This window comes from Monodelphis domestica, chromosome 2, assembly GCF_027887165.1.
Source record: "Monodelphis domestica isolate mMonDom1 chromosome 2, mMonDom1.pri, whole genome shotgun sequence".
Classification (NCBI taxonomy): domain Eukaryota; kingdom Metazoa; phylum Chordata; class Mammalia; order Didelphimorphia; family Didelphidae; genus Monodelphis; species Monodelphis domestica.
Genome location: NC_077228.1, coordinates 183,882,280 through 183,899,316, shown reverse-complemented (window position 1 = coordinate 183,899,316; position 17,037 = coordinate 183,882,280). Strand labels below are relative to the sequence as shown.

General features: G+C 39.3%; 1 protein-coding gene across 1 annotated transcript in view; it reads left to right on the top strand.

Moving 5' to 3' along the window:
• Positions 1-17,037, top strand: part of ANKFN1 (ankyrin repeat and fibronectin type III domain containing 1) — a 587,864-nt gene that overhangs the window by 538,787 nt on the left and 32,040 nt on the right. Inside the window, exons 15-17 of the mRNA XM_056816551.1 lie at positions 7,484-7,650; positions 12,784-12,934; positions 14,879-15,047. Coding sequence (XP_056672529.1) covers positions 7,484-7,650; positions 12,784-12,934; positions 14,879-15,047 — 487 coding nt within the window. The remainder of the gene's footprint in view (positions 1-7,483; positions 7,651-12,783; positions 12,935-14,878; positions 15,048-17,037) is intronic.

Below are 17,037 nucleotides of genomic sequence, written 5' to 3'. Positions count from 1 at the left end.
CAGAATAGTTAGTTCCTGCCCTCTGAATATTTCCAGTTTCCAACAGTATTCTGATCTAAAATTTACACTTGCTAATCTCAATTCATTGATGAAATATTTTGGGGAGAATGAAGAATAGGAAGGGTTCCCACAGGAGGGGTATGTGCTGTGAAAGGCTCTTCCTTCCAGTTTACTCCATCCTATCATAAACAGTAACGTACATCAGTAAAGGAAAATTGGCTATGTCACAATAGACTATAAGCAGAAGCAGGTTTGGGTTATTTTTTCATTTTATTCTGTTTTTTCCTCTATGAAGCTTTAAGGTAAACTTAATGAATAAAATATTGATTAAACATTGACTCTAACTCTAAAGATACAAAGAAAGGTAAAACCAGTCCTGTCCTCAAGGACTTTATATTTCAAAGGAAAACATAGACATACTCACACTAACACACACACCACACTCATGCATATATATATATATGCATGTGTATGTATCTATATCTATATTTTTCTTCAATTCTACATAGAGAGTATAAATAGTATATAGATAGAGAGTATATAGAGAGGGGTAGAGAGGAATAGAGAAGGAAAAAAGAAGAGTATAAATAAATCTATATGGAGAGGAGAGAGAGAGGGAGAGAGAAAGAGATGGGGGAGAGGGAGAGAAGGAAAGAGAGGTAAAGAGAGGGGAGAGGGAGAGAGAAGGGGAAGAAGAGAGAGAGAGGGAGAGGGAGAAAGAAAGAGATAGCGAGAGAACTTAAAAAATAGATTTAGAGTAAATAGAAAGTAACCTATGAAGGGATGAAAGGGGCACCTAAGTGTCTCAGTGAGCAAAAGAGGCAGGCCTAGAGATGAGAGGCCTTGGGTTCAAATGTGACCTCAGACAATTCCTAGCTGTGCAACCCTGGACGAGTCACCTAGCCCCAACTGCCTAGCCCTTATTACTCTTCTGCCTTGGAACAGATAGTCTGTATCCATTCTAAGCCAGAAGGTAAGGGCTTAAAAAAAAAGAAAAGGGAATGACACTAATGACTGGGGGGTTGGGGGTGGGCAGGAAAAATCTCCTACATAAAGTGGAAGTCCAGCTGAGTCTTGAAGGAAGCAAGGATTCTAAGAGGTAAAGGTGAAGATGGACACTATTCCAGGAATAGAAGACAGCCCAGGCAAAGATGTACAGACAAGAGGTGGCATTTGGAACATGAGAAGTACAAAGTAGGCTGGCACAACTGGATTGTCAAGTGTAGGAAGAAGAGTAGAGAGTCAGAAGAACATAAAATAATCAAATCTCTCACCCTGGGTTCATTAGCACCAGTGGGTCTGCTCTGACCAATCACACCAACCAGCCCACTAATTTACTTAATCTCTACCCAAAGGGGTACCCAAGTTTGAGCATGTGTTTCAATTTTTTGTATTGTCCTGAGCCCAGACATGCTACAGTGTGGACCAGGAAGGCTAATTGGGGGAGGAAGAAAAACAGAGCCAAAGCCTCTAAACTAGATTTTAAAGGATTCTGATTCATATGAAATTGATAAAGAAAGAAGAGGAAAACCCCACTAGCTCATTCATAGCTTTCTTTTTCATCATTTATAAACACATACTCAAGAAAACATTTTAAAAATCATAATCAATTGAGCTTTTACAGGGTGACTAATACACTAATCCCCAAAGGGATAAACTGAGGTCTGGGCTACCTTGGGTTTTCAGTATTGCTCCGAAAAATACCATTCAGGCCCCAGCATGATATAATACCTGGTTTCTGCTAGACTTATTCCATTAAAAATGTGTTACAGGTGCAGAGAAATTCCAATCTGGGCAAAGGTTGTTAGAGAAGGAGACCAAAAATAGAGGCGGCATCAGGTTTCCACCCAGATCCAAGTGGAAAATTTACCCTTGCTGACTGGCACATTCCTGCCTGATGTCGTTTTCTCTCTTCCCCTCTGAACCCTCCCCCCATTTTGCCCCACCCGTTTACAGGTCATTTTCTTGGGGTATAGAACCACCGGGGCAGGTTTCCAGGCAAGTGTCGGCACTCCTGGAAGTGAGGTACTCATTATGTGGCAAAGGGCCCAGCCAAGGCTCAGATATCAGCATGAAGCTGGAGATAAGGTCTAGTGACTTCTAAGGTCCCAGGAAGGCTGGACAGTCCCCACAGTATGATTAGTGTAAGCTATGCAGTTTGTCTCCCACCCTAATAGACACACACCCAGGATATTCCCAGGAGACTTAGAATCTTGCTGAGTTTCTAGTTGAAAGTGTCACCAGTTGTGGGTTCCATAATGCAATAGACCTATTCAAGTCCTTGCAGTCTTCTGTGGGACTGTTTCCAGCATTTAATTTGATGCATATATTTCTGAATTTCAGTCTCCTCATCTATAAAATAGGGATAACACTTGAACCATTTCCCTCCTGGGTTTGTTGCATTGATTCCATTCAATTTAAGAAGCATTTATTGATTTGTTTAGATCTACTATGTTTGAGGCAGTATTCAAGCAAAAGGGATACAAAGATCTCTACCTATAAAGATCTTAATTCTACTGGGTCAATAGATGGGTGTAAAACACTTGGTAAATGATAAAATGCTATATAAACATCTGCCATGAATATTTTATTTTAAAACTTTATCTTCTGTCTTAGAATCGATATTAAGTCTTGTTTCCAAGACAAAAGAACAATAAGGGCTAGGCAATTGGAGTTAAGTGACTGGCCCAGCGTCACATAGTGAGAAAGTGTCTGAGGCCAAACTTGAACCCAGGACCACCCATCTCTAGGCCTGGCTCTTTATTGGCTGAGCTACCCAACTGCCCTTTGCCATGAATATTTGTTGTTCTTTTCTTCAAGACTTTCTCCTCTTAAGTTGTGATTACCAAAACTGAACACAATACTCTGATTAGCTAATTTGTCCTGAACCTAAATATAGTATCATATATTTAGAGTTGGAAGAGACCTTATAAGCCATCAAATCCAACCCTTCATATTGCATGCATATAAGTAAACAGAGAGGTATAGAGGTTAAGTCACTTGCTATGGGTCCTCCAAAGAGTAGATGTATATGTGAACTTCCTCACTCTAGTCCTGGCACTCTATCCAAACTTGAACTTTCACGCTCTCATTTTGTTACATCACCCTTTCCGAGTTTTCAAAACATTCAGCATAGTGCCTGGCACATAGTAAATACTCAATAAATGTTTATTGACTGACTGAGTATTCCTGTCTATCTCCCATGTTTCCAGTGCTTTCATGCTTTCACTAAACTTCCCCAAATACTACTATTAGAACAACATCATCAGCCCTGTTTTCCAGGGACAAATCTTTTCTCCCCATCCCATATCCTTCATCTATTCATCCTCCAGCTCCTTTTTCATTGACTTGACTCATGTCCCATTGCTGGGCATGTTGATGTATTCATTAACCTGTTGAGTCTGTTCAAGGTACAAATATTTTTAATTTCATCAAGGATTTCTTCCAAACAGTGCTCCCTTGAACCAAAGAATTGGCATCAGTGATGGGAATTTCAGACATTAGTCTAGATCAGCATATGAGATCAGCAAATCTGACCCAAGGGAAATTATAGGATCATAGATTTAATTAGATTGGAGGCAGATAGATTTTTCAGTGACTCTAATATTACATCATATCACATAAGCAACAATATCATTTATATTTATATAGGACAAGTACTCCCCAAAATAATAATAATTATTAACAATAATAATAATAGTTTATATATTTATAGCATAATATCAACTTGATGCCTTATAATAGTCACTGGATTCAGGATCAGAAGAATTAGATCCTGGTCTTAGATTCATTACATATTGACTGTGTTACCTTGAGTAAGTCACAACCTCTATGAGTTTCAGCTTGCTTATCTTTTAAATAATGATGATATCTGCCTCATGGAGTTAATGTAAAGGTCAAAGAAGAGAAGCTCTAGGAAAATATTTTGTAAACTATAAAATTCATGGATATAAATTTTAGTATGGATATAAATTTTATATTCCATCAGTTCTATAATCTCTCATTATGGCTTAGTACTTGAAGATTTGCAAAGCAATTGGCATATATTAACCCATTCGTTCTCATAACAACCCCATAAGGTACGTACTAGTATTATCTCAACTTTAAATGAGGAAACTGAGGCTTGGAGACTTGACTCATGCAGTACCTAAGGCAGGATTTAAACTCCATCCTGATTTCAAGTCCAATGTTCTATCTCCTTGTCAATGCTATCTTACAGAGCACTAAAGAGATTGCTTGCTGATCCTTTACATAAATTATTTTAAAAATATTCACAGTCTATTAAAGTGTGTTGAATATCTACTGTCAGATACATAGTAAAGGTTCAATAAATATATATTAAATGAATTAATAAGCAATATACTCCAAGTCATACTGTTATGTGATGGAATTTTCTTTATATATTACAGGCATATAATATATAAATTTATATTATATATAGTATAAAACTTAAATGAACCAGCAATATAGTGCTATGTATAAATATATAATATATAAATAATAAATAAATAATAAACATATATTTATATATCACACCACATTGCTGGCTCTTTTAGATTTTTCTTCTGTATTTGCCATTCCATCTTCCCAATTCAGCATATGCTGATATGTAAAAATTTGTCCTAAAGGACATTTAACCTGTTAAATTTATTTTTTCTTTTTTTTTGAACCCTTACCTTTTGTCTTAAAATCACTAGAAAGTTCAAAAATTCTAACAGAAAAGTGATAAGGACTAGTCAATTGGTGTTAAGTGACTTGCCCAGAATCACACAGTGGGGAAGTGTCTGAAGCCAGATTTGAACCTAGGTCCTCTCCACTCCAGGTCTGACACTCTTTCCACCATCCTACCTACCTGCCCCTGTTAAATTTCTACCCCAGTTTTGGTAGTTTCCAGTTTTCCATGACCCTGCTAAATTCCAACTTGAAGGGGGAAAAAAGAATCTATGTATCTGTTCAATATAGATTTGATTTCTTTATCTCAGATATCACTAAACACTGAATAGATGGGTCCTGAGCCCAGTCTTAACTGAGACACCATTCATAATATTTAGCCCAGTTAGAAGCCAAGTCATTGGTACGATCCTTATGCAAATCATTTATATACTTTATAGCAAAGTAATCTAGTTTCCCAGCTTGTCAAGGTGAAAAGGGGGGTGGCAGGTTGGAGGGAGGAGAGTTATGTCCCACAGAGAGATAGCAAGAGCTTCATTTAATGATTCTGAGATAGAGGACATCTGTGACCTTCCCTTCTATAGGATTTGGTCCCCTCTCCTAGTAGGGAATTGAAATGATCTGGCCCAATGTGCTTCTTACACAACCATGGTGATTGATCTTCTGTTTCTCCCAGTATCTTCCCAAGGATTTATGTTAAGCTGACTGAGCTGTAATTGCCAAGGTCATTGGGTTTTTCCCCTCCTTGATTAAGGACTAATGCATTTGCCCTTTTCAAGGTCCCTAGGGACTCCCATTGTGCTCTGTGATCCCTTGAGCATAATAACTAGGGGATCTACAATGATATCTGCCAGAGTCACATATCATCAGTCCCCATTGATTGGAATACATTCAGTTTTCCAGGCACCTTGATGGTATCTTTCTCCATTTTTTGTTTCCCCTTCCAGTTTTCCCTTGGGAATGGGATTTGGCATGAGTAGATAATCACAGCTGATCTTTTCTGAAAAAGGCAGAAATAAAGAATATATCAAGTGCTTTGGACTTTTAGCCATCTTGACCTATTTGTTTCCTGTCCATTCCCTTGGCTTTTTATAGAAGAAAGATTTTTAATGTTTTTTTTCCTTCATACATTCAAAGATTATGGTTTGATTTAAAAGTTTTAGAGGTCTGCCTCTCTTTTCCCATTTTGCCCTTCCTTTACTAGACCCTTAACCAATTTTTAAATCCCATGCTTCCATAGGCAGGGGTGCCCACACAGCTGAGATGTGGACAAATGTTGATCCAAGCCGACCTGGCATCAGGCTGGATACCAGACAAGCACAATAAGATGGTGACAGGACTAAAAGTCCATGTCGTATGAGGATTAGTTGAAGGAATTAAGAACATATAATATAGAAAAGAGAAATCTTAAGGAGAATATGATTGTTATTGAATGTTTAAAATGACATCAGAGAGGAAAGGGATAAAAGTGACTGATTCAGAGGTCTTTCTTATTCTACCTTTCCTGCTCTACCCCCCCCCAGTTATTTCCTTATACAATTACCTTCCATTTACCCTGTATATATCTTGTATATGCCTACCTGTTTATGTGCCACCCCCCCCCCATTAGAATGTGAGCTACTTTAGGGCAGAGGCTGTTTTTTTGTCTTTGGGTTTGGTTTTGTTTTTGTAGCCCTAGCACTTAGCACACTGCCTGACACATAGTAAGCTTTTAATAAAATAAATGCTTGCTAATTGTCATTCTGACTTTTTCGCATGATAATTCTTAAGAAAATTTGAAAACAGCTATGAAATCATCCCTCAGACAACATGTTTCTTGATTTAACATTTCAAGTCCTCCAAAGGATTCTCAAAGAACATGATTTATTCACACACACCCCCTTTTAATTTTCTTCAGCTCCTCATTAGTTTATTAATGACCTTCCTAAAATGTGTCTAGAACTGAACTGTTATTCCTTTCATATTCAGAGAAAGGCAAAGACAGTTGGAATCCCATATTCTTCTTTCATTACAATATGACTTTCAGTAAAGCCTAAGATTTTATTTGTTTTTCTTTTGTGTCTGTCATCAATCAGATATTTATTAAGCACCTACTATGAGCCAGGCACTGCCCCATACTGAGCTTCTAATTCACTACAACCCCCAGATCTTTTTTTTTTCTTTAAAAAAAAACCCTGCTTTTTGTCTTATAACAACTTCAGGACAGAAGGGCAAAGGTTAAGCAAACAGGATTAATTGACTTGCCCTGAGTCACACAGCTAGGAAGTTCCTTAGGTAAGATTTGAACCCAGGTCCTTTCAGGTCTTCTGTTTTATCTACTGTGCTACCTAGCTACTCTCAGATCTTTTTATAAAATAAACTGAAACCTATCCTGTACTTGTTTGACTTTTTTTAAACCCTTACCTTCTGTCTTAAAATTAATACTAAGGATCAGTTCCAAAATTAGGAGAAAATTAGTAAAAGCTAGAAAATTGGAGTTAAGTGACTTGCCCAGAGACAAACAGCTAGGAAATATCTGAGGCCAGATTTGAACCCTAGACATCCCACCTCCAGGGCTGGCATTCTTTCCACTCTGTCATATAGCTACCCCCAGATTTTTTTACAAATGAGCTGAAATCTAGCCTTCTTCTCCCCATCCTAGACCTGCTGAGTTTTTTTTAACACAAATGTAAGACTCTACATGACCCCAACAATATTAACAATAATCTTGATTTCTCAGCCAAATGGTATTAATGAGTCAACCAATCAGTGACCAAGTCTCCACAAGGAGAAAAATCTGAACATCCTTGTGAAACTTTTTTTTTTCCCCCAGGACATCTTGTCCTACCAGAAAAGAAGCCAACAGCGTCTCCCTCCTGGATTGTACCTTGGTTACCTGAAACTGTGCAGTTCTGTGGATCAGATTAAAGTCCTTGTCACCCAGAAATTACCCAACATTCTCTGTCATGTAAAGATCCGAGACAACAACAATGTTTCCAAGTGAGTTATCTTGGGGGGAGGCGGTGGAAAGGGGATGGTGGCAAGGGGTTCATGCTGCCTGATTATTCTTACAATTCAATGATTAGATGTTACAGAGATGAACCATTTTTTAAGAAAACTTTCCCAGAGTAATACTCAAAAGTAGATTATAGATAGCAATAGGGTAGATGCCCTAAGGAACTTGAAAGGGTACCCATATTCATTGCCTTTTTCCAGGAAAGAGAAACAAAAACAGGGGCAGGAATCCTTTGAAAAACACCCTGGGGAGCTTGGCACTAAGGACATTTCCCCCACTATTTTTTAAAAGGTTGCCCAGTTCGGGTGATATGAGCCAGCATTACAGCTAAGTAACCAATTAAAGTTATAGTAATAAATCTTAGCAGCCTTTAGAAGGCCTAGAAGTTTGTAGTTCCACAGAGAGATCACAGACACTAAAGCTAGAAGGGACTTTAGTGATTTCCACGGTGCCTCTTCATTTTTCTGAAGGAGAAACAGAGGTCCAGAGTAGTGATTGTTGCCAAAATCATACACTAGTAACAAATCCAAGAGGGGATCACAGGTCCTGTGATTCCAAATTCATAGATCTTTCCACTATACCATGAAGTTCCCTGGTATTGAAAACTAAATAATTGACACATGCTTAATAGGGAAAAAAAAGGAATTACAGTGGAATGAGTCAAAAGATCCAGTTTCTATCCTCTATAAAGAAAGGCCTTGGGAGGAGTTCAGTACTCGACCCCTCCAATCACAGGGGAGAGGAGGCTGAGGGAAGCAATGTTAGTCAAGGCTTGAATTAACTGCATGATGAGTTGGAGGTGATGAGCTTAACCTAGGAGGGTCATCTTGTTCCATGGAGCTGAAACCAGGCAGAGTAGCAGATGCAGAGTGGAGTGAGCCATAGACTAGTAACTTTTTGTCCTCACATAGTTTATCAAACAGCAAAGCTGCAATGAAAACTGTTAAGTCTTAGTATTGTGCAACATGTTACCCAACTAGCCCTTCAATGTTTTCTCCAGTAGCCTCCTTCCAGAATTCTCTCTTAGGGTGTTGGAAGAATCATTCATAAATCCTCATGTCCCACTCCCTACCCCTGCCATATATTAAGAGAAATATTTTTAATTAAAAAATATCTTATTTTCCAAATTATATGTAATAACAATTTTCAAAATACATCTCCCAAAATTATAAGATCCAAATTGTCCCCCTCCCTTCCTTCCCCCCACTCAGAGATAGGAAGCAATTTGTTCTGTGCCATACATGTATTATCATGTGAAACACACCTCTGTATTAGTCATTGTTGTAGGAACACACTCATACAAAACCAAACCACCCCCCAATAAAATTGTAATTACATTGAAGTGAAAGATGGTATGCTTTGATTGACATTGATCGAACTCTAACAGTTGTTTCTCTAGGGTTGGATAGCATTTCCCATTATAAGTCCTTCAGAATTGTCTGTTAGGGGAAATATTATGGGAAGGATTTCCATGTCTAGGACCTACCTGCTATAGGCTCTGTACATAAGAGGGAAGTAGGACAAGAAGACTGGTGGTTCCTTGCCTTCTCAGATTGAAAGGAGTACCAAAAGTGGACAATCTTGTCCTACTCATCAATCACTCATGACTTCATAAAATTAAAGATTTAGAACAGAAGGGGTCTTCAGGGGCCCTCTAGTCCAGTGGTCTCATTTTACAGATGAAGATCTAAGGCCATGAGAAGTTAAATGATTAAGTGCCCCAAATCATATAGATATTAAGTGACAGAGCAAAGATTCAAACCCAGGTCATTAGACTCTTAAATCCAGCACGTTTTCCTCCAGAACTTGCTAACTCCCAGGATCAATCTGGTACTCCCAATGCAGCAATAGCCTCAGAACAGATTACATTACTGAAACATAGGGTCTTGGGTATTATGACTGAAACATCAACTAATGGTCATACTATCTGCCTGGCCCCCTAAAAATTTCTCTGCTTCCCATGCCCAAAGGGTAAAACTACTGATATGCCATGACTGAAGCAATTTCTCTAGTCCAATAGTCAATCCCTTGATTTAGTGACTGCCAGATCAAATAGCAATCAGCCACCATAGCTTTGCCTGGAAGCTTCCAGATACCACCTCCTCCTAATTCCCAAAATAGCTGTGCAAAAAGATTTCAGATCTCAAGGGCAAAAAGGGGAATCATCCAATCCAGTCTAGTCACCAGGTCCAAATTTCACCACCACTGTCCTTCCTGTCAAGAACATAGGCTTAATGGTAAAGGTAGAAAAACATGGTGATCTTCAGAAGCATCTTCTTATTCCTTTCTCTGATCTCAAACTACAAATGTCACAGGACCTGGGGGCAAATAATAATTTGGGGAAGAGAAGAAAGAGGATAACATGACAGAATGGATAGAGAACCAAGAAGACATGGATTGAAGTACAAATGCATACAATCCGTGTAGCCCTGGGAAAGCCACCCAACCTCCAACTGTCATATGCAACTCTGTAAGACTATAAGTCTTAATCGTAAATGGTTCAAATTGTGTCAATATGCATTGTTAGAGGAACTTTGCTTGACTGGGAGTTCCCTATGCCAATACAGTCACAGATCTAGTTCTTCTACCCACCCCCCTCCTGCCCCATGCCCATGCCTAAAAAGGCAAGGAAAGAGCATTCATTTGATTTGTATTCATTCTTCAAATGTTGGTCCTTGAACATTCCCCCTAGTCACTAGTCAGAGCAAAATTTACAAGTGTCTTGCACTGTCATGATAATTCTATCACAACACCCAGCAATAGTAATTGGAGGATGGTCAAGTGAGTATTTGGTATGCTTAGGAAAACTAGGTGTTTAGTGACAATTGTACCAATTTGTGGGGAGGGATAATGGAGGCAGGATGAGTCTACATCTATAATGTTATCAGCATAGGGAACTCCATATATCAATGCCAATTGGCACTGAGGTTCAGTGACTTACCCAGGGTCACACAGCCAATAAGTGTCAGAAGCAGAACCAATAAATAACACTTCCCCTCCCTACCACCTTATGTTCTATTTTAGGTTGAGAAAAATAGATTTTTTAATCATCAGAACTTTTGGGTTTTATAGTTCTATGTGCTGAAGGCAGCTAGCTGGCATAGTGGATAGGGCACTAGGCCTGGAGCTGGAAGGACTTGACTTCCTAGCTGTGTGATCCTGGGCAAATCGCTTAACCCTGATTGCCTAGCTCTTACTATTCATTCTGTCTTAGAGTTGTTATTAAGACAGAAAGTAGGAATAAAAAAAAAAAAGAAATAGTTCTATGTGCCAATCAAATGCAGTTCATCTTCAGTCTTCTTCATTACCCATATAAAATCATGAATGTTCATTTTCTGAACATAATCAGAGACATAAGGCACTTGTGACATCTGACTGCAAACTTAAGGTGGGCATGCATACAAATATAGTTCCATCATTACTGGGTCCCTTTTCTCCCTGAAACAAAGGGGAAATTTTTCTATTTTCCTGTATAGGATAGAATAGCGCAAATGATTATGAGAATAGATGTTTTTCAAAGGAGGTGGTTGGTGGAAAGAAAGTGTGTTTTCTGCTTAAAAGTCTGTTTCATAATCATTTTGGCTCTCTGATCCACAGATTAGTGATCAGCCTATCAAAACCCTTATTGAGAAAGCCCCATGCTGTTTCATATGGATGGGAAATTTGTCATTATCTCCTTAACTTCATTCCTCAAGAGGAGCAGGAGCAAAGTTTTCCTTTGGGGAGTTAAAGGGCATCTTGTCAGTTCCTTCAGTTCTAAAAAAGGATAATAGGGCCAAATGAGAAAGTTAAAAGGTTTATAGCCAATTATCTGAGAGAAATAAGGTGTCTCCTAAGATTCCTATAATCCTTTCTAAGCTTTTTTGAATGGAAACATTTTGGGAATGGATCTTAGGATCATTGATATTATAGACTTGGAAAGTTCCTTAGAGAGTATCTGATCTTGCTGCCCAATCTAATAGATGCCCAGAAACCCAGAGAGATTCAGTAATTTATCCATGGACACAGAGAAGTAAATAACAGAGCTGGAATTTGAACTTGGAATCTCAGTCTGCAAAATTAGCAGTCTTTACATGCTGCCTCTGATGGGTGTGATGATCAAATGCGCTTCCCACCAGCACAAGCAATCTTTCACCTTCCCTACTCCATGTCCTTTGTAGACAGATGTTCTACTGGAAGAAAATGCAAACCAAACAGAATAGTTTGCCTCTTTTTCTTTTTTTCCCAAATATTTCTTTTTCCTCCCCCTTTAAAAACCTTATGCATAATAAACACACAGTGCATCAAAATAAATTCCCACATTGGCCATGTCCAAAAATGTATATCTTATTCTGGATTTTAGTAGATCACCTCTTTGACAAGAGGTGAGTGGCAACATTCACCTTCAGTCCTCTGCATTCTGTTTTATAATTGCATTTATTAGAGTTCTAAAGTCTTTTGAGTTTGCTTTGCTCTACGATATTGTCATTGGATAAATTATTCTCCTAGTTTTGCTCACTTCACTTTGCATCAGATGATAGAGGTCTTCCCAGTACCCTATGAAACTCTCAAATGGGCAATTTGTAAGGAAGTTGGAAGCAAGGTTATTTGGACCCCTCTTTTCCTCATGAAGTTGCCTTTTTGAGATTCTTCCTTTTCCCTCTTTAAGTATCTGGAAGGGAAAGGAAATCAGAATAGTCTCCCTGGTTCCCAAAGGCCTAGAGTTGATTTGCTTCAGCTGGCATCAAAGCTCCCTGTGGTCTCCCAGTCATTGAACTAACCACCAAATGCCCTGCAGTCAGAGGTGGGGCTTGAGAGCTCTGGGAAGATCTGCAAGAGAGATGATCAAAAAGATAATTCTGAAATATTTCAAAACTAAGACCTGGGAATGTTCACACGTATAAGCTAGCCTTACCACATCCTAATCATATTGGGTTTGGCACGTGAAGGTGGCCTGAATGAGGGAGATGTAGTTTGGAATTGTCTTTGGGTGGTAAACAGTTCAAATTTCATCTTTACAGATAAGTTTTCACCACTACAAATGGGTCATTCCAGGTTCTGCACATGTACACTCTGTGTTCTCAGCTGTGTACTCAACTTTTGTTTTATTTCTCATTTTAACTTGACTCACCATGCAGAGATGAGTGGGAATGGATCCAAAAACTTTCTGGCTCTGAATCTATGGAAAGTATAGATCATTCTTGTGACTGCCCCACTCAATTGTTCTTCTATGAGCTCCAGATGGCAGTGAGAGCACTCCTGAAACAGATCAATCTACCTCTACCGCAGGTATTCTACTTTACAATATTGACCATCTATTGTGGACACTAGTGGTCAGATCAAAAGTAATAGATGTTTGAATCCTATCTTGAATAGCATTTGCATGTCTGTAATGTAGTACCTAAATGAATAAATGTCTTTGCATTCTATTCCTTTCTCCTCATTAACTCTTACTCAACAATTCTTTCTCACTCACCCTTCAAGGTCATCCATTTCCTCCTGAGACCAACCTGGCCTTAAATAAAAAAAAAAAGTTGGCAAGGTTCTGTCCCATAGCATAGAAGAACCAAGATCTTGTTTAGGGATTCAAATGCATTACTTTGTAGCACACACACCACATGAAAAATGCATGTACACTTAATCAAAAGCAGTTATAGCAAGAAATATTCACACCAGTACCACAAACTAGGCATGAGAAAACAGTATAAGACACACCTTCAAGTGAGGTTATGTCGGAAAGATGTAGAGAAGAAAAAGGGTCAGAAAAGTCACCTTCCCTCAGCACACCAACTCTAGGTAGCTTCCTTTTTTCAATAATTATTGCTGCCAACTAGGAACTGAGTTGTATATTTCTATGAAAAAGAACAAAAAATGCTGGAGTGTCCTCTAAATTAAGTGTTCTCTAAATTTGACACCTTGGAATAAAGTGTTTGCCTCCACCCTAGTTATAGCTCTTTTAAAAGATAGCCTTATTTGAAATAATATGCCATTGTGACCCTGGGCAAGTCACAACCCCAACTGCTCAGTCTTACTGCTCTTCTGCTTTGGAATCAATATTTAGTATCTTAGTATACTTAGTATCGATTCCTAGACTTTAAAGAAAAAGAATGAAACAATATGCTATGGGCTCACTTCAGATACTTGTTATCAAAGGGTTTTCTGGTCCCAATCCAAATGTAGAAGTTCTATAACTTCTTATATTCAGTCTTCTAAATTCTAAATTCTAAATGTGTTTTAAGATTAAGTTGACTTGATTTTTCTTATAAAATGCTCTCCATCTTCCCTAAAGACAGATCAAAAGGGCTCAGCGTAGAAGGAGAAAGACCTTGGCAACAGTAGAAGTATGGCTGTGCCCTCCCCTTTAAAAACCAAACACCTGTTGGATACAACCCCACCTTGAAACATGCGATAAACTAGTTAACTTTGAGAGAGCCCTTCTATCCCTGCCATAACCCAATTTTAAGTTGGAACTGCAAGATCAGCATAGCACTGTCACCAGGATGGTGCGCCACATAGTCCATAACCAGTGCTTGACAGGACCACGCTCACCCTCAGTGACTTGCTCATTGTGCACATTTAATAAATGTGTGTTGAGTTGAAATATTTGCAGAATGGATAGATGACTGACAGCAGAGTCATTAAGCAGACAGCTATATTATTCCAGTTGGAGCCACTCTCAGAATGAAGAATTAGTTCTCCTTAAGATAGTCGATTCTATTAAAGGATTTCTTTGGCTTAGCAGGTTCGAAGAGGCTCACATTTCATTGGTGACTCTCTTGGGCTGTATATACATGTTGGGAGAAGGCTGCCTAACTGCATGCAACAAATTTTTTTTGATACTAGTAAAATTTTCTCAGACCTTGGCCAGAAACTGCATTTTTCCCCCCTAACCAACCTAAATTGAAAGTAGTGGATTTTTTAATTCAATCCATTTTTGCTGTTGCACATAATTATATTCATCATTTCAAAAACCCCACAGAATTCAATCATTTTCTGCTTTTTTTTATAACAAGCATAAATGTTGTTTTCGGCGTTTATGTGGAACATTACTGCCTTAAATCTTGATTTTATATAGCATTATTAAATGGGCTGAACCCTAATATTTATGTTGTATAAAAATTCCAAGCTTGAAGTCATGTAATTTTGTTAGATGTTTTATGCCGGGTTGGTGTTGTTTATGTAAGTGCCATGTTGTAACTCTCCTATTTTTTCTCTGTGCGTGTCCCTCTACAGGCCAGGCACTTCCGTCTCTACACACAGGAGGTGTTGGAAATGGGTCACAATGTCTCCTTTCTTCTCCTGCTCCCTGCCTCAGACGACGTCTGTACGGCCCCAGGACAGAATAATCCTTACACCCCGCACTCAGGATTTCTTAACCTCCCTCTTCAAATGTTTGAACTTGGTACATACTAGCTTATTCCACCTAGAAATAGTAACCCAGCCCCCTTCAAATCGAATCACAAAGTGATATCTGTTCCCCCCTTGTCCCAGTGGAGGGCCAATAAATCACATGATAGCTTTGGCAACAGCCCTCCCTAGAACTGTGTACAAGTCAGTGAGAAAGCAAAACCCTCTGACTATGGTGTGTGCTGGAGGGGTAATTATTGAAGGTTTGCAAAGGCAGGCCAGAGAGGGGAGTCCAGACAGAAAGTTCATAGTCATCAGGCTGCAAGCAGTCCTCTCTCCTTAAGAGGGAAAATACAAGGACCGATGTGGTCATGAAAAGAACTCCTCCCCAGCCCCCCACCCCAACACACACCACACCAAAAAAAAAAAGAAGGAAAAAAATGGAGAGCTTACATCACTTTGGAGAAAATTCCATGGTCAATATTTTCACCTTTCTTTTGTTTCTTTTTAAATGAAATTTGGACTGGAAAAACAGAATTCTAGGCAAGTGGAGTTCTCCCAATGACTAACAAAGTTTCTTGGTATGCAATATTATTCAAAGGATGCATGTTTCTGAAAATTGGGAGATCTTATCCTGGCTTTCTGGAATGAATAGCATAGACCCCAGTTTCTATGTGTTCACAAAAGCCCCTGTCGCACACCCTCCCCACCCTGCAAAGCATGGGAATAGCGATGCTTTGTCTCTATCCCCATGCTTCCTTCATCTTTTTAGCCAGTCCAATGAGAGGCAATTAGCCAGAGAGTTTGGTCAGCTCAACTGATTTGTATGATTTGTAAGTGGGTGGGTGAGATGGAAGTAGGAGATTTTGGTATTATTACTCCCCAGGTCGCAGATTTAAAAGCAGCTACTACAGTCGCCTATTACCCACATCCAGGATTGTGGTACAAAGCTTGAAATTCACTCTTGATTTTCCTAGCCATCCACTGTAGAATTGCCATTAAAAAAAAAGCAAATGAATAGCAATTATAATTTTCCAGATAAGGCAGAGAATCCTTTCAATATATGCAACAACCTTCTAGATCAGAACCCAGGATTCTATGTGACACTGCCTGGACAGCAGGTACTTCTTTCTGTACCAATTCCATGACTAGTGACCAATTATATTGGCCATCCTATTCCCATGAGCCTCTGTGTGAATTCTCTATTTAATGAGCTCCCTAGCCAATAAGTCTTGTTAGTGTAGGGCAGAATAGCCCCACTATTCTGTACTACAGTTTGGATGAATGTCCTTCAGCATTCGCCAGAAACAGGGCAGGACATCTCATCTGGAGGCCAGTGAGACTCCCACCACATGTAGCCCTTCCAGTGCTAACTCTGGAAAGGGAACCCCTCTATCCAGAGGCAATATGAGGAGGAACTCCTATGTTTTCCCCCTTAGGCAACCACTACATAAATGGTAAGGAAGCCTCAGTAAAGCTTCCTCCAAGGGGAGAGAAGCTTTAAGGTAGAAAGATAGAGACAGGATAGAAGTTTAATACCACAAGGGGGATGATGGAGTCAAATTAGAAATATGAGGTGGCAGGAATGAGTCTTTATTAATTTTCCATGAGCCACAGCTAAGCTCTGATCAAAGGACCCTTCCGAAGGCTTTTACCAGTCCAGAGATCCACATTTAATACCACACAGGTCGGAGAGATGAAAGAGTGATAGAGGTTTAAAGATGGAGCTTGGCCAGAGGCCAAGCTCCTGCCAGGACAGCCATCAGCTAGCCTGAAAGAGAGAGAGAGAAGGAGCTTGCTGGGCTATATATAATCTTTGATATGCAAATATACACAGTACATAGGGATGATTCTCATTGGTTAATGACAAGGTATAGGTGTGGTTTCTCTTAACCAGGTGAGCACAAAGAAACCTGTGTTCCAGCCTAACCTGGGAGAAGCTGGGGTCAAAGGTCAGAGGCTTTCCCAGCCATGTGCAATACTGAGCATGCTCAAGACTGAGCATGCTCTCTTCTAAGGCAATATGTACACTCTAACTGTTTCCC